The following is a 24,274-nucleotide window of genomic DNA, read 5'->3' as shown; positions in this document are numbered from 1 at the left end:
ATATCTGGATAATATGTCAAATTTATTTTTATTAGCGAGAAAATTTCTCTGTAGCGCCTAATCAGGTAATAATTCATACCTCTTACAAGCTGTGACTGTGTAATTTATTGGGTACAACATCTAAATTTTTTTTGCATATATTGTTTGTAGAGATATTACTGCTGTTCTAATAAATTCTACGTACGACGAACAATTTTCTAGCAGATAGAAGAAAAATAGTAGATACATTTTAACTGTAATTAGAACTCCGGCTGAACATTTTTTTTTTTAGTGACACGGGAGCAGACGCGCGCGCGCGCGCGCGCGCAAGAATTGGCGAAGCGAGTTCGGAAACTCCTCGGGGCATATTGTGCACGCAGCCTTAACCTGCGGCGCGTCCGTTCTCGCTCCCCCGTCCGTGCCCCGGGTCCGTCTGCGAGATCTCTATCTCGCTCCACGGAGAGGTTTTGCTACTCGCTCCGCGTGCCTCGACTCTCATTGAGAGTCAGTCAGTCAGTCAGTCAGTTCGCCGGAGCGGTTCGCGCGCATCGTCGTTACGTATCGCGCGCTGTTCGCAAGCGAGAGAAGGGTTCGCGCGCCTCTCTCTCGTCCTGCTCCCTTTCGTCCACCCTCTTTATTCCTCCTTCTCTCTCCTCTCTCTCTCTCTCTCTCTCTCTCTCTCTCTGCTTTACCGATCGAGGGGGTAGACAACCGTGCGTTGAAATCACCGCGGGATCTCTCCGGCATCTCCGCCGCGGCGAGGAGACGCGCGATCGTGTCCCGTGCGCGCGCGCCCCGTGAAATCCCCCGATTTCACGCGTCGGATCGCCAACGGCACGCACGCTGGCACGTTGAACTATAGGGAGGCGGCCCGCGGGAAACGTTGCGCGTTAACCGCCCGTGCACGCACGGGCGGCTGCCAAGGAAGGGGCGGGCTTCCTTACCGGTGTGCGTGCAACACCTGGTGGCGGCGACAGCGGCGGCAGCAGCGGTGACGACGACGACGACGACGACGACGACGACAACGACGACAACGACGACGACGACGACGACGACGGCGGCGGCGGCGACAGCGGCGGCACGTCCCGGGCAATTATTATGCGATCGGCTGCGGCCGCCCTGGCCGCGGCGGCGGCTCTGGCCCTTCTCCTGGACACGGTACTCGCCCGGCACCAGCATCGCTCCGGGAATCCCACCGGCCCCAGAGCGGCGTCCGGTGACATCTCCCTCTGGATCGACCAGCAACAAATAAAAATGTTCAGCGGTAGATGTTCAGATTCAGTTCGCACACAGATGTTGAGTGATCGTCCTCGGATTTCTTCCCCCCTTAGCCCGATACGTGACCCCCTTTTCTTCGTATCGTCGATCGCTGCTCCAATATGCTCCGAAATGCTCCGCTCGAGATTTATACGTATACATATTTGATAAGTATGATCCGGGCGCGAAAGTATATCGTTATAAAATAGGGAAAAGCGAAAATGAATAAGAAAAGATAAAGAAAAGAGAGAAAAAAAATGAATGATTCGATGCTTCGATCCGCGCGGTAGCGAGCAACGGTCGTCGGCGACACGCGATGAAATTCTCGTAAACATAATCAATGCAAAAGTCTGAAATTGTTTTCATGGCGATGCAGGGCTGGCAATGGAAATATACGCGATTGCGGAGGGCAAAGTACTGTCGTACCTTTTGGATCCAGAATTTGAGAACAAACTGCCTATTATACCGAGCGAGGTGTCGCACGTGAATTTCACGTGGAAGTCAGGAGTAAAAAAGTACTTTTACAACTTTTTTCACTTAAAGTCGTTCGACGAGAGCATCTTGAAAACTCCATCCATCACGATTAAAACGCAAGGACGGGTGCCCAAGAGACCGAAAGGTAAAGGATTTAATATCACTATCAGATATATAAGCTAATTAATACGTGAGAAAACTAATTAAAGTAAATAATCTTCATGTAAGCTAATTGATACACGCGGAAAAGATAATTATCATTTAAAATAGTCTTCCTGTTTTCACAATTTGTTTTTTTGTGTTTTTTAACAAGGATTTAAAAGAATCCGATTATTGTAGATATATGTATATTTAATTACTGGAACTTTACGAAAAGAATCTAGTTATTATTATTATTATTATTATTATTATTATTATTATTATTAAAACTTATTAGATCTATAATTTCTGTGTTTTTAGTCAAATTTCTATATTACTAACACATAACAATACATTTAACTTTAATCCAAATATTTTCCTTGGCTTTCTATAATTTTTTTTTTTCTATTTTTCAAACAATATATAAAAAGCTTTCGAGAACTGTAATAAATATTTAAATAAATCTTTGGCAATGACCAAGAAAACTTACAATTATAGATTTAATATCAAGTAAGTTGGTCGTTAACTACGTTGAAAGAAACGTTCAATGTTACCAAAAATAAATTATCAGAAATAAAGTTTTATTGAAAGGAAACATTAAGAAGAGGGGAAAAACAGAGGAAAAAGAGATTATCGAAATTGAAATACACGAGAGAGAGAGAGAGAGAGAAAGAGAAAGAGAGAGAGAGAGAGAGAGACCTAACAATTTTTATGGCTATGATAATTTTTTTTAGGTGAAACGATTTATAAATCGGACAATCGTAAATTGCGGTGAGGCAATCATTACGTTTTGTCCGCGCGGACAAAATCCGTAATTTTCCGCTCGACGTCGACGAGCGCTAACGTGCTAATAGCGTTTTCGTTTGTCAAAGCGAATGTTTGGACTCGGAGCCGAACACGAAATCGACGAGGTCTAACGGCGGCTTTAGCTTTTGCCTCGCGCGTTTTAATGCCATTTTCATGAGTAAAATCTCTGTCACACGTTACGCGTACGTAAAAATGTTATCGCTGCCACATCACGCCACTTTCACGACACGTTAAAATAACGAAACGTCTACACGCAAATACGTTCGTTTCGTTATTAACGTTTTTTTTTTTTTTTTTTTTATCTCTCTATGCGGCGTTGCATAAGCGCCGACGGTTCTTATTTACACGGCCAAAGGTGAAGATGTCTTTCGTCGGCGTGCGGCATATAATCTACTATCGATCTAAGAGAAGACGAGGATATTTTTTGTGTGTGGACACTTCGCATTTTTCTTTCGTGCAAAAAATCGTTTCGTTCAGCTGGACCAAGCTTATTATCGGACATTTCCCCAGGATTAATGTCTCTTTTTGCCAACGTAGATTAGAACTTTGATCTTGGTTTAATTTACTCTTTATTTTTTTCTCTAATTTTTGTCTATATCTATTTCCATCAACATAAATTAACTTTAGTCTAAGTTTAATTTATTCTTCAGCTTTCTCTAATTTTAATATCCATCTCTAATGTAGATTAACTTTAATCTCGGTTTAATTTATTCTTCATCTTTCTCTAATTTTTGTGATCATTTTTACCAATATAGATTAACTTTAATCTCAGTTTAAGTTGTTCTTCATCTAATTTTTGTGTTTATTTCTACCAATATAGATTAACTTTAATCTCGGTTTATCTACTCTTTATTTTTTTGCAATTTTTAGAATTAGAAAAGAAAAAAGCAGAGATTAAAGTTAATCTATATTAGTAGATATGGTCACAAAAATTGAAAGAAAAAGATGAAGAGTAAATTAAACCAAGATTAAAATTAATTTACACTGGTAGGAATGGACATAAAAATTAAAAAAAAAAGATAGTTAATTAATTCAAGATTGAAATTAATCTACATTGATGGACATAAGTATAATTGACATGATCAATTACAATTATTTTAAAATATTCAAATAAATAGAACCAAGATCATCGACTCATCTAGCTATTTCTATAAATCTTAATAAATTTTATTTGTTTATATAACGATTTTTTTATCTTTATCGTATAGAAGGACGCACCGGTTAACAAAACTTGGAACTCTTGTACATTTACGCAATTAGAAAAAAGATATACTTTTGTTCCTTCTTATAGATCGTAGTATTTACTTGCGTTACGCGACCCCGAAGAGCGATCGCATCGCGGAAACTGCTGGAATCGTCGTGTGTCTTTTGAAATCGGTATAAAAAAAAAATCAAAGATGTGAGCCGAATAAGACTATTCGTGAAATAAAAAAATATCAAGAATCGAAATTATAACGCGTCGTGTTAATCGAGCGTCGAAAGCGGTGAAAGGAAGAAAGGTAGAAAGTACCAGAGCTGCGTCCAGAGCGGAGGTCTCACACTGTCTGTTTTTCGTTGCAGAGTTCAGCATTCTTCTACCTTGCGCCGGCAATTCGGGCATAGCGCAATTCGGGATCGGTCTGATGATCGAGTCCCGCAAGGGGAAACCTCTAAACGGGACGCCCCTCCGTCTCCGTTTGAGGAAAGAATGCACCGTGCGCGGTGAGTGGTCAGTCAGTCGCGCCCACGATCACCACCTCTTCACTCGCACATACAGTTCTGTATCAGCAGTAATTCATCGCCTAATTTGCTGCATGCTCTTGATCGATTGCAATCGGAGAGGCAATCGGAATCGGAGCGCCCCCGGCGCTCTCCCCCGATTATATTACCTTCCCTCGCCCCCTTCGCCGCTCGCGAGGATGTTGCATCGCGTCGCGTCGCGTAAAAAAAACGCGCGCACGAAAATCCGGTTCGCGCGTAGGTTCATTCGTTCATTCCGACTGCCTCTCCTCTGTTTTATTTAATCGAAAGTCGTGGCATGCACCTGACGCGCGTGAGAGCGCACGTTTTGATATTTTATAAGAGAAAGATTATCTACCTCTCTACCTGCCCCCCCTCCCCCCCGCCTGCCGGCCGGAACGATGGGTCCGATAATTGTGCGAGGGAGGCGCGTCGAATCTCTCCATCGCTCTATGGCGTCCGGGAGATTTATGGGTGTTACGTCGTTAAACGGTTGCTCCGAGCCTCGATCAACGCGACGAGATCACGACACAAACGAGGAGTGCTGCGTTTGTCAAAGTGTCAAAGGGAGTAGCGAATCGATTAACTTTCGTCTTGGATCCTTTCCCAACGACCTCGTGAAATTTCGATGCGGCTAATTTTACGCGTTTCTTGTCTCGCACAAGAGGGTGCATCTCGAAGTGCCTTGGAACATCGGTTACGGTGGAAGTCGAAAGAAAATGGAAAATTCCTTTGAGTGATGTCTCTCAAAATCTTTTTAGATATTTATGAACACGTGATCTCGATTTGTCTCGATAACTTTTATCTTGCATTCATTTATGCTATTATGCTTGTATGCATTTATGCTGTGAATAAAAAAAAAATAAGAAAGCGAGAGATCTAATAAAATTTGCATCAACGGTCAAAAAAATATGCTGGTCCAGTTGAAATTCTAAAATTATAATTAAAATATATCACTGTTTTTTATATATCTACTAGTAAATTACCTGTTATACGTAGAATTTATAGCAATAACATCTAACAAAGATAATGAAAATTTAGATCTCATAACTAAATCACACAGTCACTTTCATAAGAGGTGTGAGTGGCTATTAAGTATTTTATTGAGCGCCATAGAGATTTTTTTTGCTAAATTTGACAAATTGTTGTGATAAATTCATCTATACTGATTAGATACAAAACATATGCAATATCGTATTATAATATACATCCCATTCGCATCGAAATATCTTGTAAAGTATAAAAGATACGAAAATACGAGAAAATGTTTTTTAATACTTTTATGCACAGAATGATGAGATGTATCAATTAGTGTAAAGAAAACATAGTTGTTGTTTTAAAAAAAAAATGAAGATTTGCAATATGCGACGACATAACTTTTTTGAAAAACAACTATGTATTTTTTTTACACCAATTGATTCATCTCATTATTCTGTGCATAAAAATATTAAGAAATAATTGCCAAAAAATGAATAGTTTACGAGATATTTTACGTCACGTTGCATATCAAATTCAAGCCTCATAACTCAGAAAAAATTTATTAAAAAAAATACTTTATTATAGTGTTTTGCAGAACTCTCGAGGTCAGCTACAAGAATATGCAATAAAAAAATGAGGGTTTCCATTTAAAAAAGCAAAGTTGACCTCTATATGATTTTGGAACATCCATCCAAGATCAAAACATGGTATCATCTTACATCTTCCTCGAAATCATAAAACTTATGTCTGAAACATTTTCCTGTATCTTTTATACTTTGTGAGATATTTCGATGCAAAAGTTATGGAACAACCTGTATATTTTTTCATACATCTACATTAAGAAAAGAATAGTTTTGCAGTTATAGCAAAAATTATCTAGATATCAGAAAAATCAGATACTAAAATGAATAAATGATTAGCAAGTACTATGGTATCGCATTATATTTTGTACCTAATCAATAGCTATAGATATAGATATAGATGACAGAGACCGAATATGTACCTAAACAATTTATCAAATTTAATAAAAAGTCCCTTTGTGACGCCCAGTCAGATAATAGTCTCTTAAAAGTGACTATATGATTCGATTATGAGACTTAAATTTTTCTTTGCATATACTGTCAGATGTTACTGCTATAAATTCTATGCACGATAGACAATTTTCGATAGGCAAATAGAAAAAACAGGGGATACATTTTAAATGTAACATTTAGAATTCTAGTTAGAACATTTTTTTGAGCGTAGATAATTTTCTTTATGACTACAAGATCGTTTTTTTTTCAGTGAATATTCGCAATGTCGTCTCGACGATCTCGCCAATCTCGCGATTTTGGACCCATCGCCACTCGCAAGGTGGAGACGTGGACTGCTTTTGTGGAGCTTACTTTTTCCGTAACGAAAAGCATTCTCGTTCAGAGCTAGATTCTATTAATGCTTAGTACAGAGTACAACTGTCCACTCGTAATTATGTTATGTTAATTATAACTAGCAAAGTGTTGAGCAATGTTCATCGCTCTGTTTGCTATCTCAGACGTGTTAAATGAAGCAAGCGCCACTGAGACGAGCAAGGATCGGGAACGACGATAATTTTGACGAGATTAATTTCCGACGTTGCTTGCATGCCAGGAAGGATCTTATCCGCTGGATATCGCGTTTTCTATTTATTCGCAAATAAGGATCATTATCATATTTTTAAATGTGAACTCAATGGAATCACATCGATGCCGATCCTTGCTGTCAAAAAATATTCGCAAGGGTTAATCGTTATTATTTTTGACGTTTAAAGAATACTCGCTTTAGCTTGTGTTTATTTTTTTACTCAAACGTTATATCGCATCGATTTTTTTTTTTTTTTTTTTTCCATTTTGTATGCTTGCATTTTTCTATATTAGCATCCATTATTTTGTTGTCTTGCCTGGCACTTTGTTTATTAAGCGTTAGCCAGTTCTACGCTTCCTCAAGTTATTGTTCGCCCGCGAATTATGAATTAAGTGCCTAATTGCCTACCTTAATGCAAAAGAAGAACGCTCGAGTCTGCTCTGCCTTCTCGGCGTTATTTTCAGCTCTCTCAAGCTGTGTGCATTCAAGTTGCCATCATCAAATCAAGTATGTGTTTACTCGCCATTTAAGTATTTTACATATGTAAACGTTCGATAATAACGTTCGAGGGCTGAAAGGATTATTTAGCATGTACAATCGGTCGGATTGATTATACAAAGAAAAAAAAAAAGACTAGCAAATAACGATCCACGTAACACGTAATTGTGTTTTCATCTACTCGAATTCAGATGGGCGTAGCGAAATACGACGCTCTCGAACGCTTGGTATAATCGTCTCTGCGCGATAATACATCAACGATAATTCGTAGCACAGCAAGTCGGATGTGCGAAATGTGAAATAATTAAGCACGTTTAAACACTAGCTTTTTCTTTCGTTTAGGAGTAAAATTCGATCAAAAAAGAGTCACGATTTGCCATATGCCATGGAAATGAGAAATATATACACAAAAGAATACTCCAAAAATTAATAATATTTTTCCATATTATTTTTAAAAAAATTAAAAAATATATCATACATATTAAAATATTTACGAAGAAATTTATTGTGGATTAAAATTACTAGTATATTTCTTAATGTTAATAATTATCTCATATTTTTTCACGCATTTATTTATTATAATGTTTCGCTATATGTAAATCAAGATTTTAATTCTCCTCTTCATGTCGTCATATTAATCTCAATTCCTTGACTTATTATATGATTTTTTTAAAATTAAATCTGCATGAGATTGCATGCTTTATAATACAATGTTATCTTGTCGGATTAATTACGAGATGTTCGGTTCTGTTACCGAAATATTCCTCGTTTTTAATCGCATACGAAGATAATTATTAAATACGCGTGTGTGATAAGTGTGTACAAACATCGCGGTAATATGCCTTCTTTTAACTGAATTTTATTTTTACAGAACCTAATCCTGGTCCCTGTCCGGATGGTTATCTAGGACCTCATTGTAAAAAAGCACTTTGTTATCCGAATTGCATGAACGGCGGTAATTGCACGGCGCCAGGTGTGTGCTCGTGTCCGCCAGGATATCAAGGCCCTTATTGCGAAGGAGGTATTATTGCTTACATAAATATATGAGGAAAGTTCTAAAAATTAAGTAGTTGGAAAAATACATTTAAAATTTTATGTTAATTTCGCAAGATATATATATATATATATATGAAATTGAAACTTGTCATTATTCTTTCGTAAATCTCGCAGCAGATTCAAACGTTCAAATGTGTATAATGTTTAAGATTTATATAAAAATTTATATTCAAATTGTTAAATCAATTTTATATCTCTTCTTAATCTGAGAAATTATCTCGCATGGTAGGTGTTCTTTCTAAAAATGTGAATAAAAAATAAAGATTTTTTTAAGCTATTCTCTCAATAATTTCAAAGAAATTTTCTCTTATATTATATAAAACTGCACTGTTATGTAAAAAAAATCTAATGACCTTGAGAAATGAACATTGCAACATGTTTTCGACGAATAGTCTGTCAGTTTTTGCATAATTTAAATAATGTAATATTGTCAATATTACTTCATTTTTATACTCAACAAGCAAGTATCCTTTTATATTTCTTTTCAGAATACAATTGTTCTTACTTACCTAGTCTATAATTTCCATTTTTTTTTTTTAATCGAGAAAATCATCTATGTTAGGAAAATATTTTCCCTAGATTAAATGAAAAATAAACAAAATTGATTCAATAACTTGAGCATAAATTTTTATACATTTTTATACTTTGAGATTGATGTTGCATTGAAATAAATGTTTAAATCTATAGAAAAATTATATGTAGAAGTTAATACTAGGTTTTATTTTTTTAATATGCATATTTACATTTTGAAAATTAAAATCATTTTTAATTTATTCATTTTTATGTCTGACTTTTGGAACTTTTCTCGTACTACTTACACAAATCAGCTTTTAGAATATTTTACTAGTTTCTTTAAATTTTTCATTTATTTTTTTAACTCTAAGTTACCCTTAGATGTTATAATTTCTTTTATGAAATAAGTTTATAAAAAAAAGTTAAATAAGTTTATAAAAAAAAAAACAAAAGAATTATAGCGAAGAAAAATCGATTATACAAAGTGATCGATAATAATCATATCATCTCTCGTGAGCAAATAGAATGAATTATATTGAATGGAATTCAAATATCTTATCGACAAGATGTTTGAATATAATCTACAAATGATAGAGCATCCGTTCATAATACACATCTTTGAACATCTTATCGCACGCCTAACGACCGTGAATGTGCATAAACGCTAAACTATTTCTTCGCGCGAAGCTCGCTCAGTCATTGATCTGTATAAATTAATAACTCTTTAATTATATTCCGAAAATCACAAAATGATTATGACTTTTCTATAGACAAGTACAATCCGTTGTACTTGTCTATGAGAAATGATATGATTATTATCGGCCCTATATATTCATACAAAAAAATTTCAATCCACTGATTGAAAAAAAGCTAAACTCGGAACTTCTTATATACTTATATACATTTATCCGTTTCGCGTGAAAAATGATTTATCATAAAATTTATATAAATGATAGATATATTAATTTATTATATGCTTTATATAAATTTTGTGATAAATTATGTATAATAAATTAATTGTAATAAATTAATAAATTGTATAATAAATTAATATATATTTCCTACATGTTAATATCTATCTTTAACATCTTCAATACTAAAGTCTAAATGTTCTCTCTAATATTCGAAGACACGTTTATATCACTTTAGAGATGGAGATAGCTATCTTACAGCCACATTTGATTACATTCGTCAGAGCTTCGTAGAGCGGCGTTTGCTCGGCGCCGTGATCTATGCCCAAATCGTGATGCTCCTGCTCCTCGTCGCGAAACTTCTTAATGGTCTCGAGTATCTCTTCGTCCACCTTCTCGTTGTTTTCCATCAGTGTGCGCAATTGATCGTTGTAATGCTCGACAATTACAGTTTCTACCGCCACGGTGCACGCCATCGCCGCTTTCTCGCCCATGAGAGCGGTACCGACACCCAAGGCGAATCCGGCAATGTTCCATAGCGGGGTAAGAACAGTGGGTCTGACCCGGTACTTGCGTATCAGCTCCTCGAATTTAGCGCGGTGCCGCTTTTCCTGATCCCACATGTGCCGTATGGTCGGACCAACTGCTGTCCTACCTATCGTTTTCGCAGAAAAGCTTAAACTATCCGCAGAAATCTTAAACTACGTCTATATCCGCGTGTGTTTGAGCAATTATACTTAGCACAGCCATCTGCCCGGCGTATATCCTGTCTGCTCCCAATTCACCGGCATGATCGACTCTTATTATCGAGTCCAGAACTTTTCCAGACGCGCTTGTGGCTGCTGATGTGCTGGCTAGTCGTACTCCCAGTCCTCCGGCACGCAACATCTATAAAATTTGAAAAGTGCGAAATTTCTGTCGAGAATCTTTATTATCCAGACTGACTAAATCGAACGATTTTATAGGTATCTGCGTGGAAAAATGTTTGAACGGAGGAAAGTGCATCCAGAAGGATGTTTGCGAATGTCCAAAGGGCTATTTTGGCTTGCGCTGCGAATTCTGTAAGTATAAGCGATGTGTATCAAAGAAATGTTATCGTTATCGTTAAATCACAAATTTCTGCCCTTTTCAGCCAAATGCGTTATTCCTTGTCTCAATGGGGGCAAATGCAAGGGCAACAATATCTGCAGGTGTCTGAACGGATACAAAGGCAATCATTGCGAAATTGGTACACGCATAACGTCGCAACGCTCGACGTCATGTAGCCGGCCATGCAGACACGGGACCTGTCAAGGCGACACGTGTCTCTGCGAGAAGGGTTGGTACGGAAAGTTTTGCCACAAAAACAAGCCGTGGGCTTAGGAATCAATTAAGTGTACCAACTGGATTTTTTTAAAAACATCATTCTAAAATTCCAACGGAATCATGGCAGATTGTTTCATCTGTGTATCTTGAATTGTATGGAGAAACAAAAGTTTATGCGTTCGAAGAGAAAGAATCTCGTGATATTAAAATAATTCAAAGATTTTTAGCATTTTTGTTTTTATTTAGTGCGGCGATAATGAGAGAAACATAAAAGGTTTCATAAGATTCAGATCCAAATCTCGATTGGTAACCAATGTGATGTAAAATTTATAGTTTCTAATTTACTTTGCCCAGATGTGATATGTAAAGAGCTGCTTTATGCCATTTTATAACATTATTATATTTAGTTATTAATACTTTTGTACTGTAGTTGTAACAATTGTAAAAACAAAAAATAGGAACAAAATAGGTATTTTTCTGTAATGATGCTTGGTTATGCTTTAGAAAGCATGACCAAGAAATAATTCAGCATTGTAGTGTATCTGTGATGGACTTTTTTGCTATTATACTGTCTCTTTCTGTGTACATCTTAAAATATAGGTAAATAAATATGGTTTTATTGACAAATCCGTGAACAAAATGAATATTGATTTGACAATTTTTAGCGTTTAAATGAAATATTTATTTTACAGATGGCATGGGTCTAATTTTCAGGTACACAATTTTGAAATGCATGCACTTATGAATCAATATTCTAATGAAAACAATTTCAATTCTCTATTATATCAGGGTATACAAACTTGAAAAAAAATTCTCTGATTTTCAAGAGAAGGAAAATTTCCTAATTTGTTAAAACTTTAAAATGAAAGCATTTTTAAATATATTTTAAATAAATATAATAATTTATATATAATATGTAATAAAATTTATATATAATAATTTTAAATTAAATTTGTCATACAAATTTCTTAATATTTTCCATACATAAAAATTTATAAATTATAAAACAAAAATTAAGAATCACTTGTGCTTCAATAACTAAATTTGAAAAATTTTGAAAGAAATTATAAGGAGTCTAGAAAATAAATATTGCATACAATTTTCAAACTATTTTCAAAAGATACAAACAAAGTATTTTATAATACATAATGTCATATTCAATTTTTATAAAACTATTAAAATAAATATCCATCTACATTAAATAAAATTGCACTTGATACAAAATCGTCTACAATATTGAATATTGGATTAATTGTAAAATCAGTATGCTCTGAAGTTTATTGGATGTTTATTGGATGTTTAGTGGATAGCTCCAATATTATCGTTAACAATTTAATGGGTAAAGTCTCAATTAATAATATAAAAACAAAATATGAGAAAAAATTCTCTGAAAATTCCTTGATTTTTAAACCATAACGAATTCCTTGAGAATTTCAAATTTTTCCAAGTAGACACCCTGCATATAAGCATGTTTTTTAAACAATTTTAATAACAGAAATTTGATATTTCACATATTGTACACAACAAAAATTGAAAGAAAAAGATACAGCAGAGTTAACAATATTTTGAGCTTACATTTGTTAAGATCAAAACAGTAACATAAAGCAAGTTTTTAAAATGCAGAAAGAAATCTTTATTAAACAAAAAATCTTTATTATTATTAAAAATCTTATACTGCAATATCATTGAATAAAAAAACATTGTGTTAAACAAGAGAAAAAACAATTCATAATTTTATCTAACTTATCCACTTTATTAATAAAGTGTCATTAGTCAATTTTTATTTCAGTTAATTAGAATTTTAATTAAACTCTTTTACAAGTTATATTCATTCTATCAAGTGAACTTTAATTCTGGTTTAATTTATTTTTTAAACTTTAAATTGTCATTTCTATCAATGTAGAATAGCTTTAATCTATTTTCCATTTTGATTTAGTCTTAAAAATTAGAAAAAGGCAAGAAATTAAACTGAGAAAAAAATTAAAATTATTTTACATTGAGATAAAAATAAGATAAACATTAGAAAAAAAAGAGATAAGGAGTAAATCCAGATGAAAAATTATAGATATTAGTAGAAATGAATATTACTCCAGTATTATCACTACATTCAATGTGTCTTCATTGTATACATTTTACAGTGGAAGTCCAAATTACACCGTCACATTCCTCGATAGCATCAGAGCCGAGTCGTAGAGAAGCGATTGGTACAAACACAACATGGCATGAAACGCGATATTTTTTTTAATATTTTCGCAAACGGCGGAGAGAGCAACAGCAAAAACACAAATCGCACCTTCGCGTGAAATCTTCACCGGAAACTGGGATCCGTCGACGAGCGGCGATTATCTCAGACGAGAGAGATACGAGGGATGTCAAAATGAGATGACGAACACTCGCACGAATGGCAGGTTATGGTCGTCCGACATTACGTCGAACCGCGCGCGAAGGCGGCAGTCACGTGTCACGGCGACCAATGGCGGCGGGTGTACGCGAGTCCGCCATGACGCGTGCCCCAGCGATTCCCGCCAATCGCGCTATACCAAAGCGCGTATATATGTATATGGCGTTGGCGTTCTCTCGGATCGGGTGCTGTCGTTGTTCGGATTTCTACGAGGAAAGGGTGAGTGCTGGCGCGATAGCCGCGCGAACGCCGCGCCAAAGCGAGCGGTGCACGGCGTCGGCCGCGCACGGCGTCCGCGCCGTCCGCGAAAATCGCGGAATTTCGCATCGTCTGCTCGGGCGGGCGTGCATCGCGCAGGCTCGCCCAAGATGGCCGGTGCCCCGTGTCCGCGTTCTGTTGTTGTGGTGGTGGTGGTGGTGATGGAGGCCCGCTCGCGGTGCCGATCGATACGCCCGCCGTCGTCGCCGCCGCCGCCAAATACCGGCCATGGCGGCTACCGTTGTCGCGCGTCACGCGTCCTGAGGTAAAACGCGAAGACTCTCGTCGAGTGGCGTCTCGCGCGTCCGCCGCCGCACCGCCGACCGGCCGCCACGGTGATGATAAGCGCGGGCGCGACCGCGTGCGCGGGGCGTGGTGCGAGAGCGTAGCCGAGGCGGCTGGCCTCCCCGCAGACGCGAAGAGCCCTGCGAGCCCTCCCTTGATCCACTCCGCGGGAACACACCAAGGTGCGTACGCAACTCGCGATTTTCACTGGGCCTGCTCCATCGCGGCTCCGCGTTACCGAGCAGTCGTCGTGAGCTGCTCTCCGGCTACCCGGAGGTGGTCTCTTTTGCGTGTGCCCTGCGCATTTTCATTGCCCCCCCAAAGTATCGGCCCGAATAAACGCGCATATCCCCCGTCTCCCTCTCCGCCTCGTTCCGTGTATACACACTGTGTGTGCCGTCCCGTTCTCTTCTCTTTCTTTCTCTCCGTCCTTTCCGTCTCTCCTCGCCACTTACGCGCGCGTTCTTTATCGCGCGTCGTCTTGTTGTGTCGTCTGGTCAGTTTGTCAACTTTGCGATCGGCCGCGACGATGCGACCAGGAGCTGGACGAGAGCCTCGACGCCAGCCACTACCATCGCCGTCGCCGTCGTCGTCGCCGCTGCCGCGTCTGCTGCCGTTGCTGCTGTGATCAATTATGTTCGCGGTGGTATGCCGTGCCGGCGACGCGCTCCTTCTCGTCCGCGTGGATTTACGCGCGTCACGTACAATCCAGCGGACATCGGGAGAAGAATGCGTGCGAGCCGCGGAAATCTTCCACGCGGGAGGCGATCCGTCGCCCGCGGGCACACGCCGTCGTCCGTCGCTCGTCAGTTGTGCGAAATGTACATACCCTGATTTACTTCTTACCGCGTTTTTCCACCTTCCTCGGAAGGGAAACATGTGCTTTTGTTTCTCTTTTTTTTTTTCTTCCGAGCGCTCCGCTTCCGGGCAAGCGACGCGGAACGTAAACATGGGGAAACACCAGGGGAAAATGTTGATAATATTTTGTAGCCTGTGGGTGAATGAAATGGTCTCTAATTTTTCCTTTTTTTTTTTTGTGCTTTTTAACACGACGATCGTATCCCATATATGAATGCGGGAGGTTACTTACTAAAAAAAAAACTTTGATATTTTATCATATCAGGCTAAGGTGATGTAGAAGAAATTGAAACTGCCAAATCGACGACATCACGACTTTCTGTTAACGAGCGGTTGCGATATACAAGTCGCCAAAACGGGTGACGAGGAGAAGAAAATGGTGTCTATGCAAAACGCCGAGACTAGCACCATGGCCAGACTCTCGGACGACGATGACGATGAGCCTAGTAGTGGATCTGAAACCTACGAAGAAGGGGATCTTCTTTCGGCTGCAATGGATGACGATGTAACAGCTCAGCTCGCAGCAGCAGGTTGGCAAATCAAACACATTGATGGTGATTTCCCATTTTTTTTCGCTTTTTCACCTTTTATTGGTTTTTTTTTTTTTTTGTCCATTCTTAATCATCTTTATTTAAGTCAAGTACGATATACAGGATGCTTAGTCGCCCTGCTAGGGCATTATTTAACATTACAGCCGATCTTTCCAGTAAGATCACTAAACTTCAAGTAAGAAAATTTGATTGGACATACACTTTTGTTATACGTAAATATAACTTACACAAAAATATGCGCTGCATAAACGATTTATCAAAATCATATTTCACACTACAATTTTTACTTACAATTTTTTTCCACATCAATATTATCAAAGGCAATTTTCTTCATGAATTTACATCAGTCTAATTAATTAAATTAAGATGTGTCATCGTCGATATATCGAATGTAATAAATATTAATTAAAAATAATTGTCTAATTTTTTATATAACTTCAGTTTTTTAAATTAAAAATTTTTTTTTAATAAATTAATCATCAGATAGCATGATATCTATTTAAAATATATATTTTTTTCATTTCTGCTAATTAAACTATTCATAAGCTTATGATTTATGCATCAATAATATAATTGTGTGCCATATATGCATTTTACAGTGTTTGTGTATTATGTCTTCACTTGCTTTATGTCGCCAATATTAATGACTGTATTTATAGCCAACAATTTTTTGAATTCTAGTATAATAAATTTAAGCTAAAAACATTGCCTTTAGTTTTTTATATTATTAGTATTATAAATATTATTAATATTTTATCTTCCGTTTGGGAATATCTTATCCCCAAAATAAAGCAATTTTGTTTTTACTATAAGGATGGAAAGAATTTTTAACCAATAAATTAATTAAATAAGATAATTAATAATTAATATTTTTAAACAAATGACATTTCTTTTTTGAGTCTGAACTATAAATACAGTCTAATATTTTTCTATATTTTTATTGATATAATGCACTTGATGTTAAATATCTTAGGTAAGATTTTACTACATCTTGTATAGAATTTTATTTTTCTTCATATCTTATATATTTCCTTTGGTGATTTCTTAGATTTATAAAATTTTTTTGTATAATTATTTTAATTACTTTTAGTTAATTTAATATCAAAATTATATTATTTGAATCATAATGTCCAAATTTCTTGGACTTGATTTTTTATTCTAACCATGTTTTCTATTTCATTGTTGCTTATGTATCCTCCTTTGTTTTGTATGTTTAGTATGTTTAGAAATACATTTTTATTGTTAATATGCCAATATATTTGTTAAATCTTTGCTTTAATAAATTTATTTTAAATAAATGTTTTTACCGTTAATTTGAAAATATTTTCAAAGATTGTTTTATTCTATTCTTAATTTATATTGGCATACCAAAAAAAAATATAAAGTTAGAAACTGCTAAAAAAAATATTTCTTCTACGTTAAACAAATCTTTAGGCCCTGTCGGTGTTGCTGCAGCTGCTGCTATTGTGTCAGCTAAGAAGAGAAAACGACCTCACAGTTTTGAAACTAATCCCAGTATCAGAAAAAGACAACAAAACAGGCTTCTAAGAAAGCTTAGAGTAAGTGAAATCCTTTTTAATGATTTATCGTATTTTCATTATTTTATATACATATTCTTGTATTCTTGCACATATGATCTTACAGTAATACATCTATTTTAGAAGTTTAGTATCATTGAATTTATTACAGCAAACTATTGATGAATTCGCTACACGAGTGGGACAGCAGGCAGTAGTGCTAGTGGCTACGCCGGGTAAACCAAATAGTAGTTACAAAGTCTTTGGTGCAAAACCATTGGAAGATGTAGTTAAAAATCTAAGGAGCGTTATCATGGAGGAATTGGAAAATGCACTTGCACAACAAGCGCCTCCTCCCGTACAGGACGATCCATCACTATATGAATTACCACCGCTTATAATCGATGGCATACCAACTCCAGTTGAAAAAATGACACAGGCACAACTCAGGGCATTTATCCCATTGATGTTGAAGTATTCTACGGGTAGAGGTAAACCTGGTTGGGGTAGAGATAGCACGCGACCTCCTTGGTGGCCTAAGGAATTACCTTGGGCTAATGTTCGGATGGATGCGCGATCAGAGGACGAAAAACAAAAAGTGAGTAAAAGTCAGTAAAAACATTTTCTGTTCTTTCTCTATCATATTATCTCGCTCTGCTTAGATATCAAAATATTAAATAGAATTATTTCATATTTTTCTTTTTTTATATTTCATTTTTTTTTCTTTTATTTTTTTTCTTTATATTTCTTTAAAATATAAAAGTACATTGATAACTCAGAAAAATAATTATAACCTTTGAAATTTAATGCGAGGAATATATATGGTTTCTTATGTTCTTTGCTGTCTTACATGTTTAATAAATACATATTTATTTTAAGAATTCTAATTGAGTGTTAAAATGAAAATTGAGATGACGTATGACGGTGCTTTAATTTATTTCAGATCTCATGGACTCACGCGTTACGTCAAATTGTAATAAATTGTTATAAATTCCACGGAAGAGAAGATCTTCTACCGGCGTTCAGCGAAGAGGATGACAAGTCCAATGTTCTGATACAGCAAGCGACGCCTCATTCCTCGTCACATCCATCGTCGAGTCAAGGACAAAACGGAGGAGGACAATCACAGCAGCAGCAGACGGTGGGAGTTGTTCGTCTCAACAGCACGGATTCATCTAAGGGAAACTCTTCGCCAGCACAAATCATTGCCGCGTCTCCCACAGCTCTTGCCACTGCCACTCAGGTGGGAGTGGATAGAGTATATAAAAGGAATAGATCTAGCATTCTAGAATAACAGCAATATAACGATCGAAAATTCATATTGTTTCATGTCATTGCACAAAACAATATGAATTTTCGATCGTCATGTTGCTGAAGAAATTTCGAGAGCATGCTTATTTTGACAAAGAAATATTAATAAAATATTATAACTTTTCTTTCTTATGTCTCGAATTTTTTAATCTCTCGAGACTTAATTTTCATTTATTTCTACAATCTTTCCTGCAAAGAAAGAAAAAGTATGTTAAATACTTTTTGAAAAATGATGGTTCCGTTGATGTGTTTAGTTTCCCTTATTTGAGTTGAATCTGTTTTTTCTGTTATTTATTCCATATAATTTTTATATGATAGAACAGATGTATCTGTATTTTAAAATTAAAATAATAAGATTAAGATTAATATCATATAAGTATAACGAAAGTATCTTGTTATGACCTAGAGCTGCATTACAAAAACGTCCAGGAAGCATTGCTTATTGTCATTTTGAAACACAAAGTAAAATACTGTATAAGAATGATTCACTTTTTCAAAAGTTCGAGATAATTAAAAATTTGATCTCAACATATTTCTTATTTTCGTGCTTTGTAATTTACTTTGTGTTTTTCATTACTTTGGTCTCGATAAGATTGACAATCCATGGAGTTTTGAAATGCAGCCATAATTTACACAGATATAGTTCACTCATCTGGTCTATCATTATTTAACAGATGACAACCCAATATCCGACAACTGTATTGCAGACAATAACCAATCCAGATGGAACAGTTTCTATTATACAGATGGATCCTAGTACTCCGATTATTACATTACCAGATGGTACAACAGCCCAAGTTCAAGGTGTCGCTACTGTAAGTCTGAAATTATGAATATTTATATCAAAGATTATTTTTTGTTAAAAACTTTTTCAAAATATAAACTCTTCTTTTTTTACAAAATAATATGTAAAACAGGATTAGAATGAGTTATCCGATATAATAATGGAGAAATACTAAAAATCAATAACAACTGGACACTACAAGTATAGATGTAAAATCAATAGAAGTTACAAGTATATGAACAAATACATTGAAGTTATAAATACCACCTAAAGATAGCTTGTCTACAATAGAAATATTGCATCTTTTGTACCTCTAAATCATTTTTAATTTAAAAAACAGAAATTTACATGAGATACATTAATATAATGAAATATTAGATTGTTGCCAAAAGATAATACTAGATATAGCACAATACAATTTTACAATAATAATGTTTTCAACTGTTTTTAAACTTATTCTTTTTGTTTCTTATTTTTTGTTTCTTTTCTCTCTCTCTCTCTCTCTTTTTTAATTAAGTTAAAATTAACAGAGCTCATATGAGTAATTTTTTTATATATTATATGATTATATTATTATATAAAAAAGAGAAATACTAAAATATATGATATTCATACACAATATAAGCCGCATGGGATAAAATCTTATTTGCAATTTGTATTTAGATCCATACGAGTCAAGGAGATGTGCAAGCACTAGCAGAAGTAGCCGGTAGCACAGAAGGTGCTAGTGTAGCTGTCGATTTGAACACCGTTACAGAAGCGACGTTAGGTCAAGATGGCCAGATCATTCTTACCGGAGAAGATGGACACGGTAAAACAGTTTTTTATAGGCTCTGCACTGTCGCCGGCCAGGAGCTACTTGAGCAGTGACTCGTTTTTGATCCCGGATCTTTTTTGCATGCTGTCTGCTATGCTCCAATCAGGAATCATGTCTATGTGTTTATATACTACTTTGTATTACGAAGTAGGATCTGGATTAGTTTATGTATTTGTGCCTCGTATTGTATATATACATATATCTAGAGCAATTTTATATAAATGGAGCTATGCACAGCTTTTTATCTGAAACTTTGTTCTTTAAGAATCCATGGTGCGCTTAACTTATGTAACACGGAGAAACATATAGAAGTATTAATCGCGAGAAAAAATGCACTTTGAAAAGTGGATAAACATTTACGTTTGACATGTTTATATATTATTTGTTATTTTATTTTGCAAATTTCTAGGTAAGGTCAGCATTTATATATATATATATATATATTATATATATATTTTATATATATATATATATATATAATATACATATAATATACATATATATGCAACTTGTAGATATTATTTTTCAACGATTATGTGCACGTGATATGTATCTGTATATAAAAACTATTCTAATATTAAAACTATTATTAAAAATTTTTATAATATAACAAAAAAATGTATGATGTACAAATGGTTACAAAAGAAATATATCGCCATTGGATTCTTAAAATTTTCGAATCGATCGCTATGAATGATGATCACTAAAATAATCCGCTATTGCAATCGCGATAACGGAAGAAACTGTTCTATGATTATACTTATTATTATTAAAAGTTGGTTTACTGACACTGAACAAAAATAAACTTGCTGTACATAGAGTATTTTTTGTTGATGTACCATTATTTTTTATACATTATGTTTTAGCAGCCTGTGTTTAAGCTGCTTGAAATGAAAAGTTCGTTAGTTAGACAAATATTTTTGCGCTTTTCGAAAGTGTCATTGTGTGAAATTTTATTTAATTTCTGCAAACGGCTTAAACACTTGCTGTCCCTCATAAACGCCTTGGTTTTTTTTTTAAATACACCGTAAGCTATATTTCGATCTTGCGTTAAGTTAAAGAGGCGTGCCAGAGAATTATTAAGTTGTAGTAAGTACACGTATTGTTTTTTCCTTTAGCGCACCCTCTAATTAATTAAATGGTACTACTTCTGCGTTTTAAATTGTTCGATATTTACATAATGTGCGATCTTGCTTTAAAAATTTTTAACTGGCACGCAGCGGTTTTACAATTCTCTATTCGATTCCTTTTTCATTGTTCTTTCCAATATGAAACCTGTATCCTCTATTTACTATTCCACTCGATAACAATATGAATAATTTTTTTTTCTTTTTATAAATAACTACAATGATTCGACGACCGCATCATGCCAGTTACGAAAAAAAGTGTAATTTGATCCATTAACTGAAGTTCTACTAATCCCATGTATATTCAATTATATAAACCAGTAGTTACTGTTACAATAGAAGTCATAATTATCTCTCGAATGAAGAGTGCGAACGACACGATTTTTAATCGTGCGCAGATATATTAAATCGGTTTTTAGCGCTTTGCAAACAGCTTCTTAACGTTGTCGCATTGTGAGTATAATTTATCTGAGATATTTGTTTATCTATATTTTTATTTTATCCATTTCCAGTTCGCAATACAAATGAAAATTGCCTCATCGTGTACAGGGCGTAAAATGCTCATTGTACATTTGTTTCAGGATATCCTGTCTCAGTCTCAGGAGTGATCACGGTGCCAGTGTCCGCCAGTATGTATCAAACTATGGTGGCCAATATACAGAGCGACGGTACGATGCAAGTTGTAACGCCGATGGTTCAGGTACCCAAGGTCGAGCCAGGCAGTGGGGATACCACCATTGAGGCTGTCGCTATACAGGGTCATCCTATGACTATGATAAATGCCGCCGGAGAACATCAAGTTCTTCAAGTAATATCATTAAAGGACGCCAACGTTCTGACGAAGGCCATGCAGGCCGATGTCAAGGACGAGGACAGTCAACAACAACAAACTGTATCTAGCCCAGAATAAACGCGTTAAGTATAATCTAGTTAATCTAAAAAAAAAAAAATCACTCCGTACCACTTGTACCAATACCTGTCGGTGCATTCCAGTGATATACGGAAGAGATAGACCTGTGTGAAAGAATTCGTAACGATTGGTGTTGTGTTTTCTTTTTCTCTTTGAGTCACTGTACTGTGTAGTGTGTCTCGCCGAGTGCGTCGTCGTTCAATGACGATTATTATCTGAAGTTAATGATGGATGAATGCAGAAGCGATTGGATTAGAATTAGTCATATATTTGTACTCAAGATTCATCATAGACGCTTGAGGATTCACTTGCAATCCAATTTCTCGGATGTAGTATTAATTTTCGAAGAGGTCATGTCAGACGAACAGATCTGTTTTCGAAGATAATTTATGATAATTACCTATTGCGCATTGTTCACTGGAAAATGTAAAATTACATATTTTCCAGTGTTGCGCGAGCTAAGCACATATTTTCTAGTCTTAGAGTCAGGTTGTTACATAAGAATACACCAAAGACATTTACGTTTCATTAATTTGATGTTTTCCATGGAAAGTATTTATATGAAAATTATTTCATTCATTATTAAAGATAATATATCATGAAGCTCGAATTTCCAAAACACAGCAACAAAAATAATTCGGTTAATTTTGTTAATTTATTCCAAAATTTGATAAAAAGACATAAAGCCTTTTCCTGCGGGTGCCTAAAAATAAATAATTTCGTTATATCACAATCGTGAAAAAGAATTATTTGCAAAAGATTATTTATTTTTATGAGTAAAAAATAGAGGTCAGACGAATAGTCGAATAAATCGGGCAGTCGATCTGTTCGAATGTTCGACTTCAAAATTCAGCTTGTTTGAATTGTATGAGCACCAAGTGAAAAAGTGAAAAGATTATCGAAAAAAATTTCTTATCACAGAGTTATATAACATTATATATAATAATATATACAATGGGCGTTTCTCATTTATCTTGACCACTTGGAAATTTTTTCTAAATAGTCAAGATATGCAAAACAGACTAGTATATATAATATATAAAGGATTGAGATAGTAGAAATAATGACAAAGAAAAAAAAAGTTAAGCATTTCTGACGGGTACAAATAGGACATAAGATGTATGTTTTTTCAATACAGACTATATGAATTTGCAATTTCAATTACGCACCAACGAGAGACGTGTGTCCATTATTTTATGAGAATTGCACTATTTGCGTATTTGCTTCGATTAGCGTAATCGAAACGAGCTATCGTTTGATTTTTAACTCAGAAAGAAAGGAAAATTAATATATTTATATGAAAGATTATTTTAATGTTCTTAATCTCGGAACTTTAAAAACTATGACATATGTACTAATTTTTTAAAGAGGAAGGATATGCAATTGTAAAAATCAGGATTCATATATATATATATATATATATATATATATATATCCTTCATTCCATTTGAAGGTAATCAAAAGTAATCGATTCTATTTTACATTAAATAGTCAAACTGTGTCACAGTGTTTAAATCATCGCCCCTCCCCCCATTTTTATATAATGTATCTAAAGCGACGAAAAGTGTATTTTTTGCGTGCAATCTTGTTTCAATGTTACGGTGGCAAAAGGCGGATTCTTTTTTCAAAATAATCTTACTTCTTCAACTTTGCACTATATTCTCTCTTTACTTTGTACATAATATATATACATATATATATATCACATGTAGGCGATCTAAATAATAATGTTCTTCAGTTTTATTTAACATTATCTAATTGTAAATTAGATAATATACAGTATGTTACATACATACATACATACATACCGCAAAGCGACTCATCTTTGAAGATCGTAACATTGAAACAATAAAATGCCCTCGACACCATGTGTAATAATACCAAAGAGATTTTTATAACATTATAGGAGAAAGTAGTTAAAGTTAGTCTAGTAAATATTATTAAAAACGTATCATAATGATTAGACTAATTGTTGCGTTTTTTTTTATATCAAGGCTACATTAATGATGTAATATATCGGTACTCACATGTAAGATAAACATGTTATATTTTCCCTCTATTGTTTGTAACAAAGCACACACCGCGAGCATAAATTAAGTTGGATGTCATTTGAAAAACAAGAAAAAAAATGTGTATTATGACTTTAGATAATTATAGACATATGTGTATATGACTTTGCTGATGTATATCCCAATCTCCGTGTCATATAATTTGTAAATAC

General features: G+C 35.2%; 3 protein-coding genes across 12 annotated transcripts; 2 read left to right on the top strand and 1 right to left on the bottom strand.

Annotated features, from left to right (window-relative positions):
- Positions 1–76: 76 nt before the first annotated feature.
- On the top strand, positions 77–11,861 carry shf (WNT inhibitory factor 1). Of its 6 annotated transcripts, none has more exons than XM_089073660.1 (7): positions 77–1,243; positions 1,613–1,855; positions 4,216–4,356; positions 6,637–6,744; positions 8,321–8,470; positions 10,895–10,990; positions 11,062–11,861. In XM_089073660.1, the coding sequence occupies exons 1-7, from the start codon at positions 1,078–1,080 to the stop codon at positions 11,289–11,291; spliced, it is 1,134 nt and encodes a 377-aa protein (XP_088929786.1). In that variant the 5' UTR covers positions 77–1,077; the 3' UTR covers positions 11,292–11,861. The 6 variants fall into 6 exon arrangements, with proteins under 6 accessions (XP_088929786.1, XP_088929785.1, XP_011631429.2 ...); XM_089073659.1 differs by having other exon boundaries at positions 4,216–4,410; XM_011633127.3 differs by lacking the exon at positions 6,637–6,744.
- Positions 10,054–13,669, bottom strand: Coq7 (ubiquinone biosynthesis protein COQ7, mitochondrial). Its single transcript, XM_089073669.1, has 3 exons — positions 13,528–13,669; positions 10,667–10,817; positions 10,054–10,584 (listed from the first exon to the last, which is right to left on the bottom strand). Exons 2-3 carry the CDS (start codon positions 10,815–10,817, stop codon positions 10,154–10,156), a joined length of 582 nt encoding a protein of 193 aa, XP_088929795.1. The 5' UTR covers positions 13,528–13,669; the 3' UTR covers positions 10,054–10,153.
- A 45-nt stretch (positions 13,670–13,714) lies between these two features.
- ewg (DNA-binding protein Ewg) lies at positions 13,715–24,226 on the top strand. 5 transcript variants are annotated; one of them, XM_089073643.1, is made up of 8 exons: positions 13,715–13,854; positions 15,302–15,590; positions 17,022–17,146; positions 17,277–17,702; positions 18,048–18,347; positions 19,090–19,230; positions 19,863–20,010; positions 21,725–24,226. In XM_089073643.1, the coding sequence occupies exons 2-8, from the start codon at positions 15,413–15,415 to the stop codon at positions 22,051–22,053; spliced, it is 1,647 nt and encodes a 548-aa protein (XP_088929769.1). In that variant the 5' UTR covers positions 13,715–13,854; positions 15,302–15,412; the 3' UTR covers positions 22,054–24,226. The 5 variants fall into 5 exon arrangements, with proteins under 5 accessions (XP_088929769.1, XP_088929771.1, XP_088929767.1 ...); XM_089073645.1 differs by lacking the exon at positions 13,715–13,854 and adding an exon at positions 13,991–14,360 and having other exon boundaries at positions 18,048–18,245; XM_089073641.1 differs by lacking the exon at positions 13,715–13,854 and adding an exon at positions 13,993–14,360.
- The last annotated feature ends 48 nt before the right edge of the window (positions 24,227–24,274 follow it).

Source organism: Pogonomyrmex barbatus, unplaced genomic scaffold (assembly GCF_055798465.1).
Source record: "Pogonomyrmex barbatus isolate J1 unplaced genomic scaffold, ASM5579846v1 scaffold15, whole genome shotgun sequence".
Classification (NCBI taxonomy): Eukaryota; Metazoa; Arthropoda; class Insecta; order Hymenoptera; family Formicidae; genus Pogonomyrmex; species Pogonomyrmex barbatus.
The sequence above is the reverse complement of the archived record's forward strand: the minus strand, read 5'-3'. Positions and strand labels throughout refer to the sequence as shown.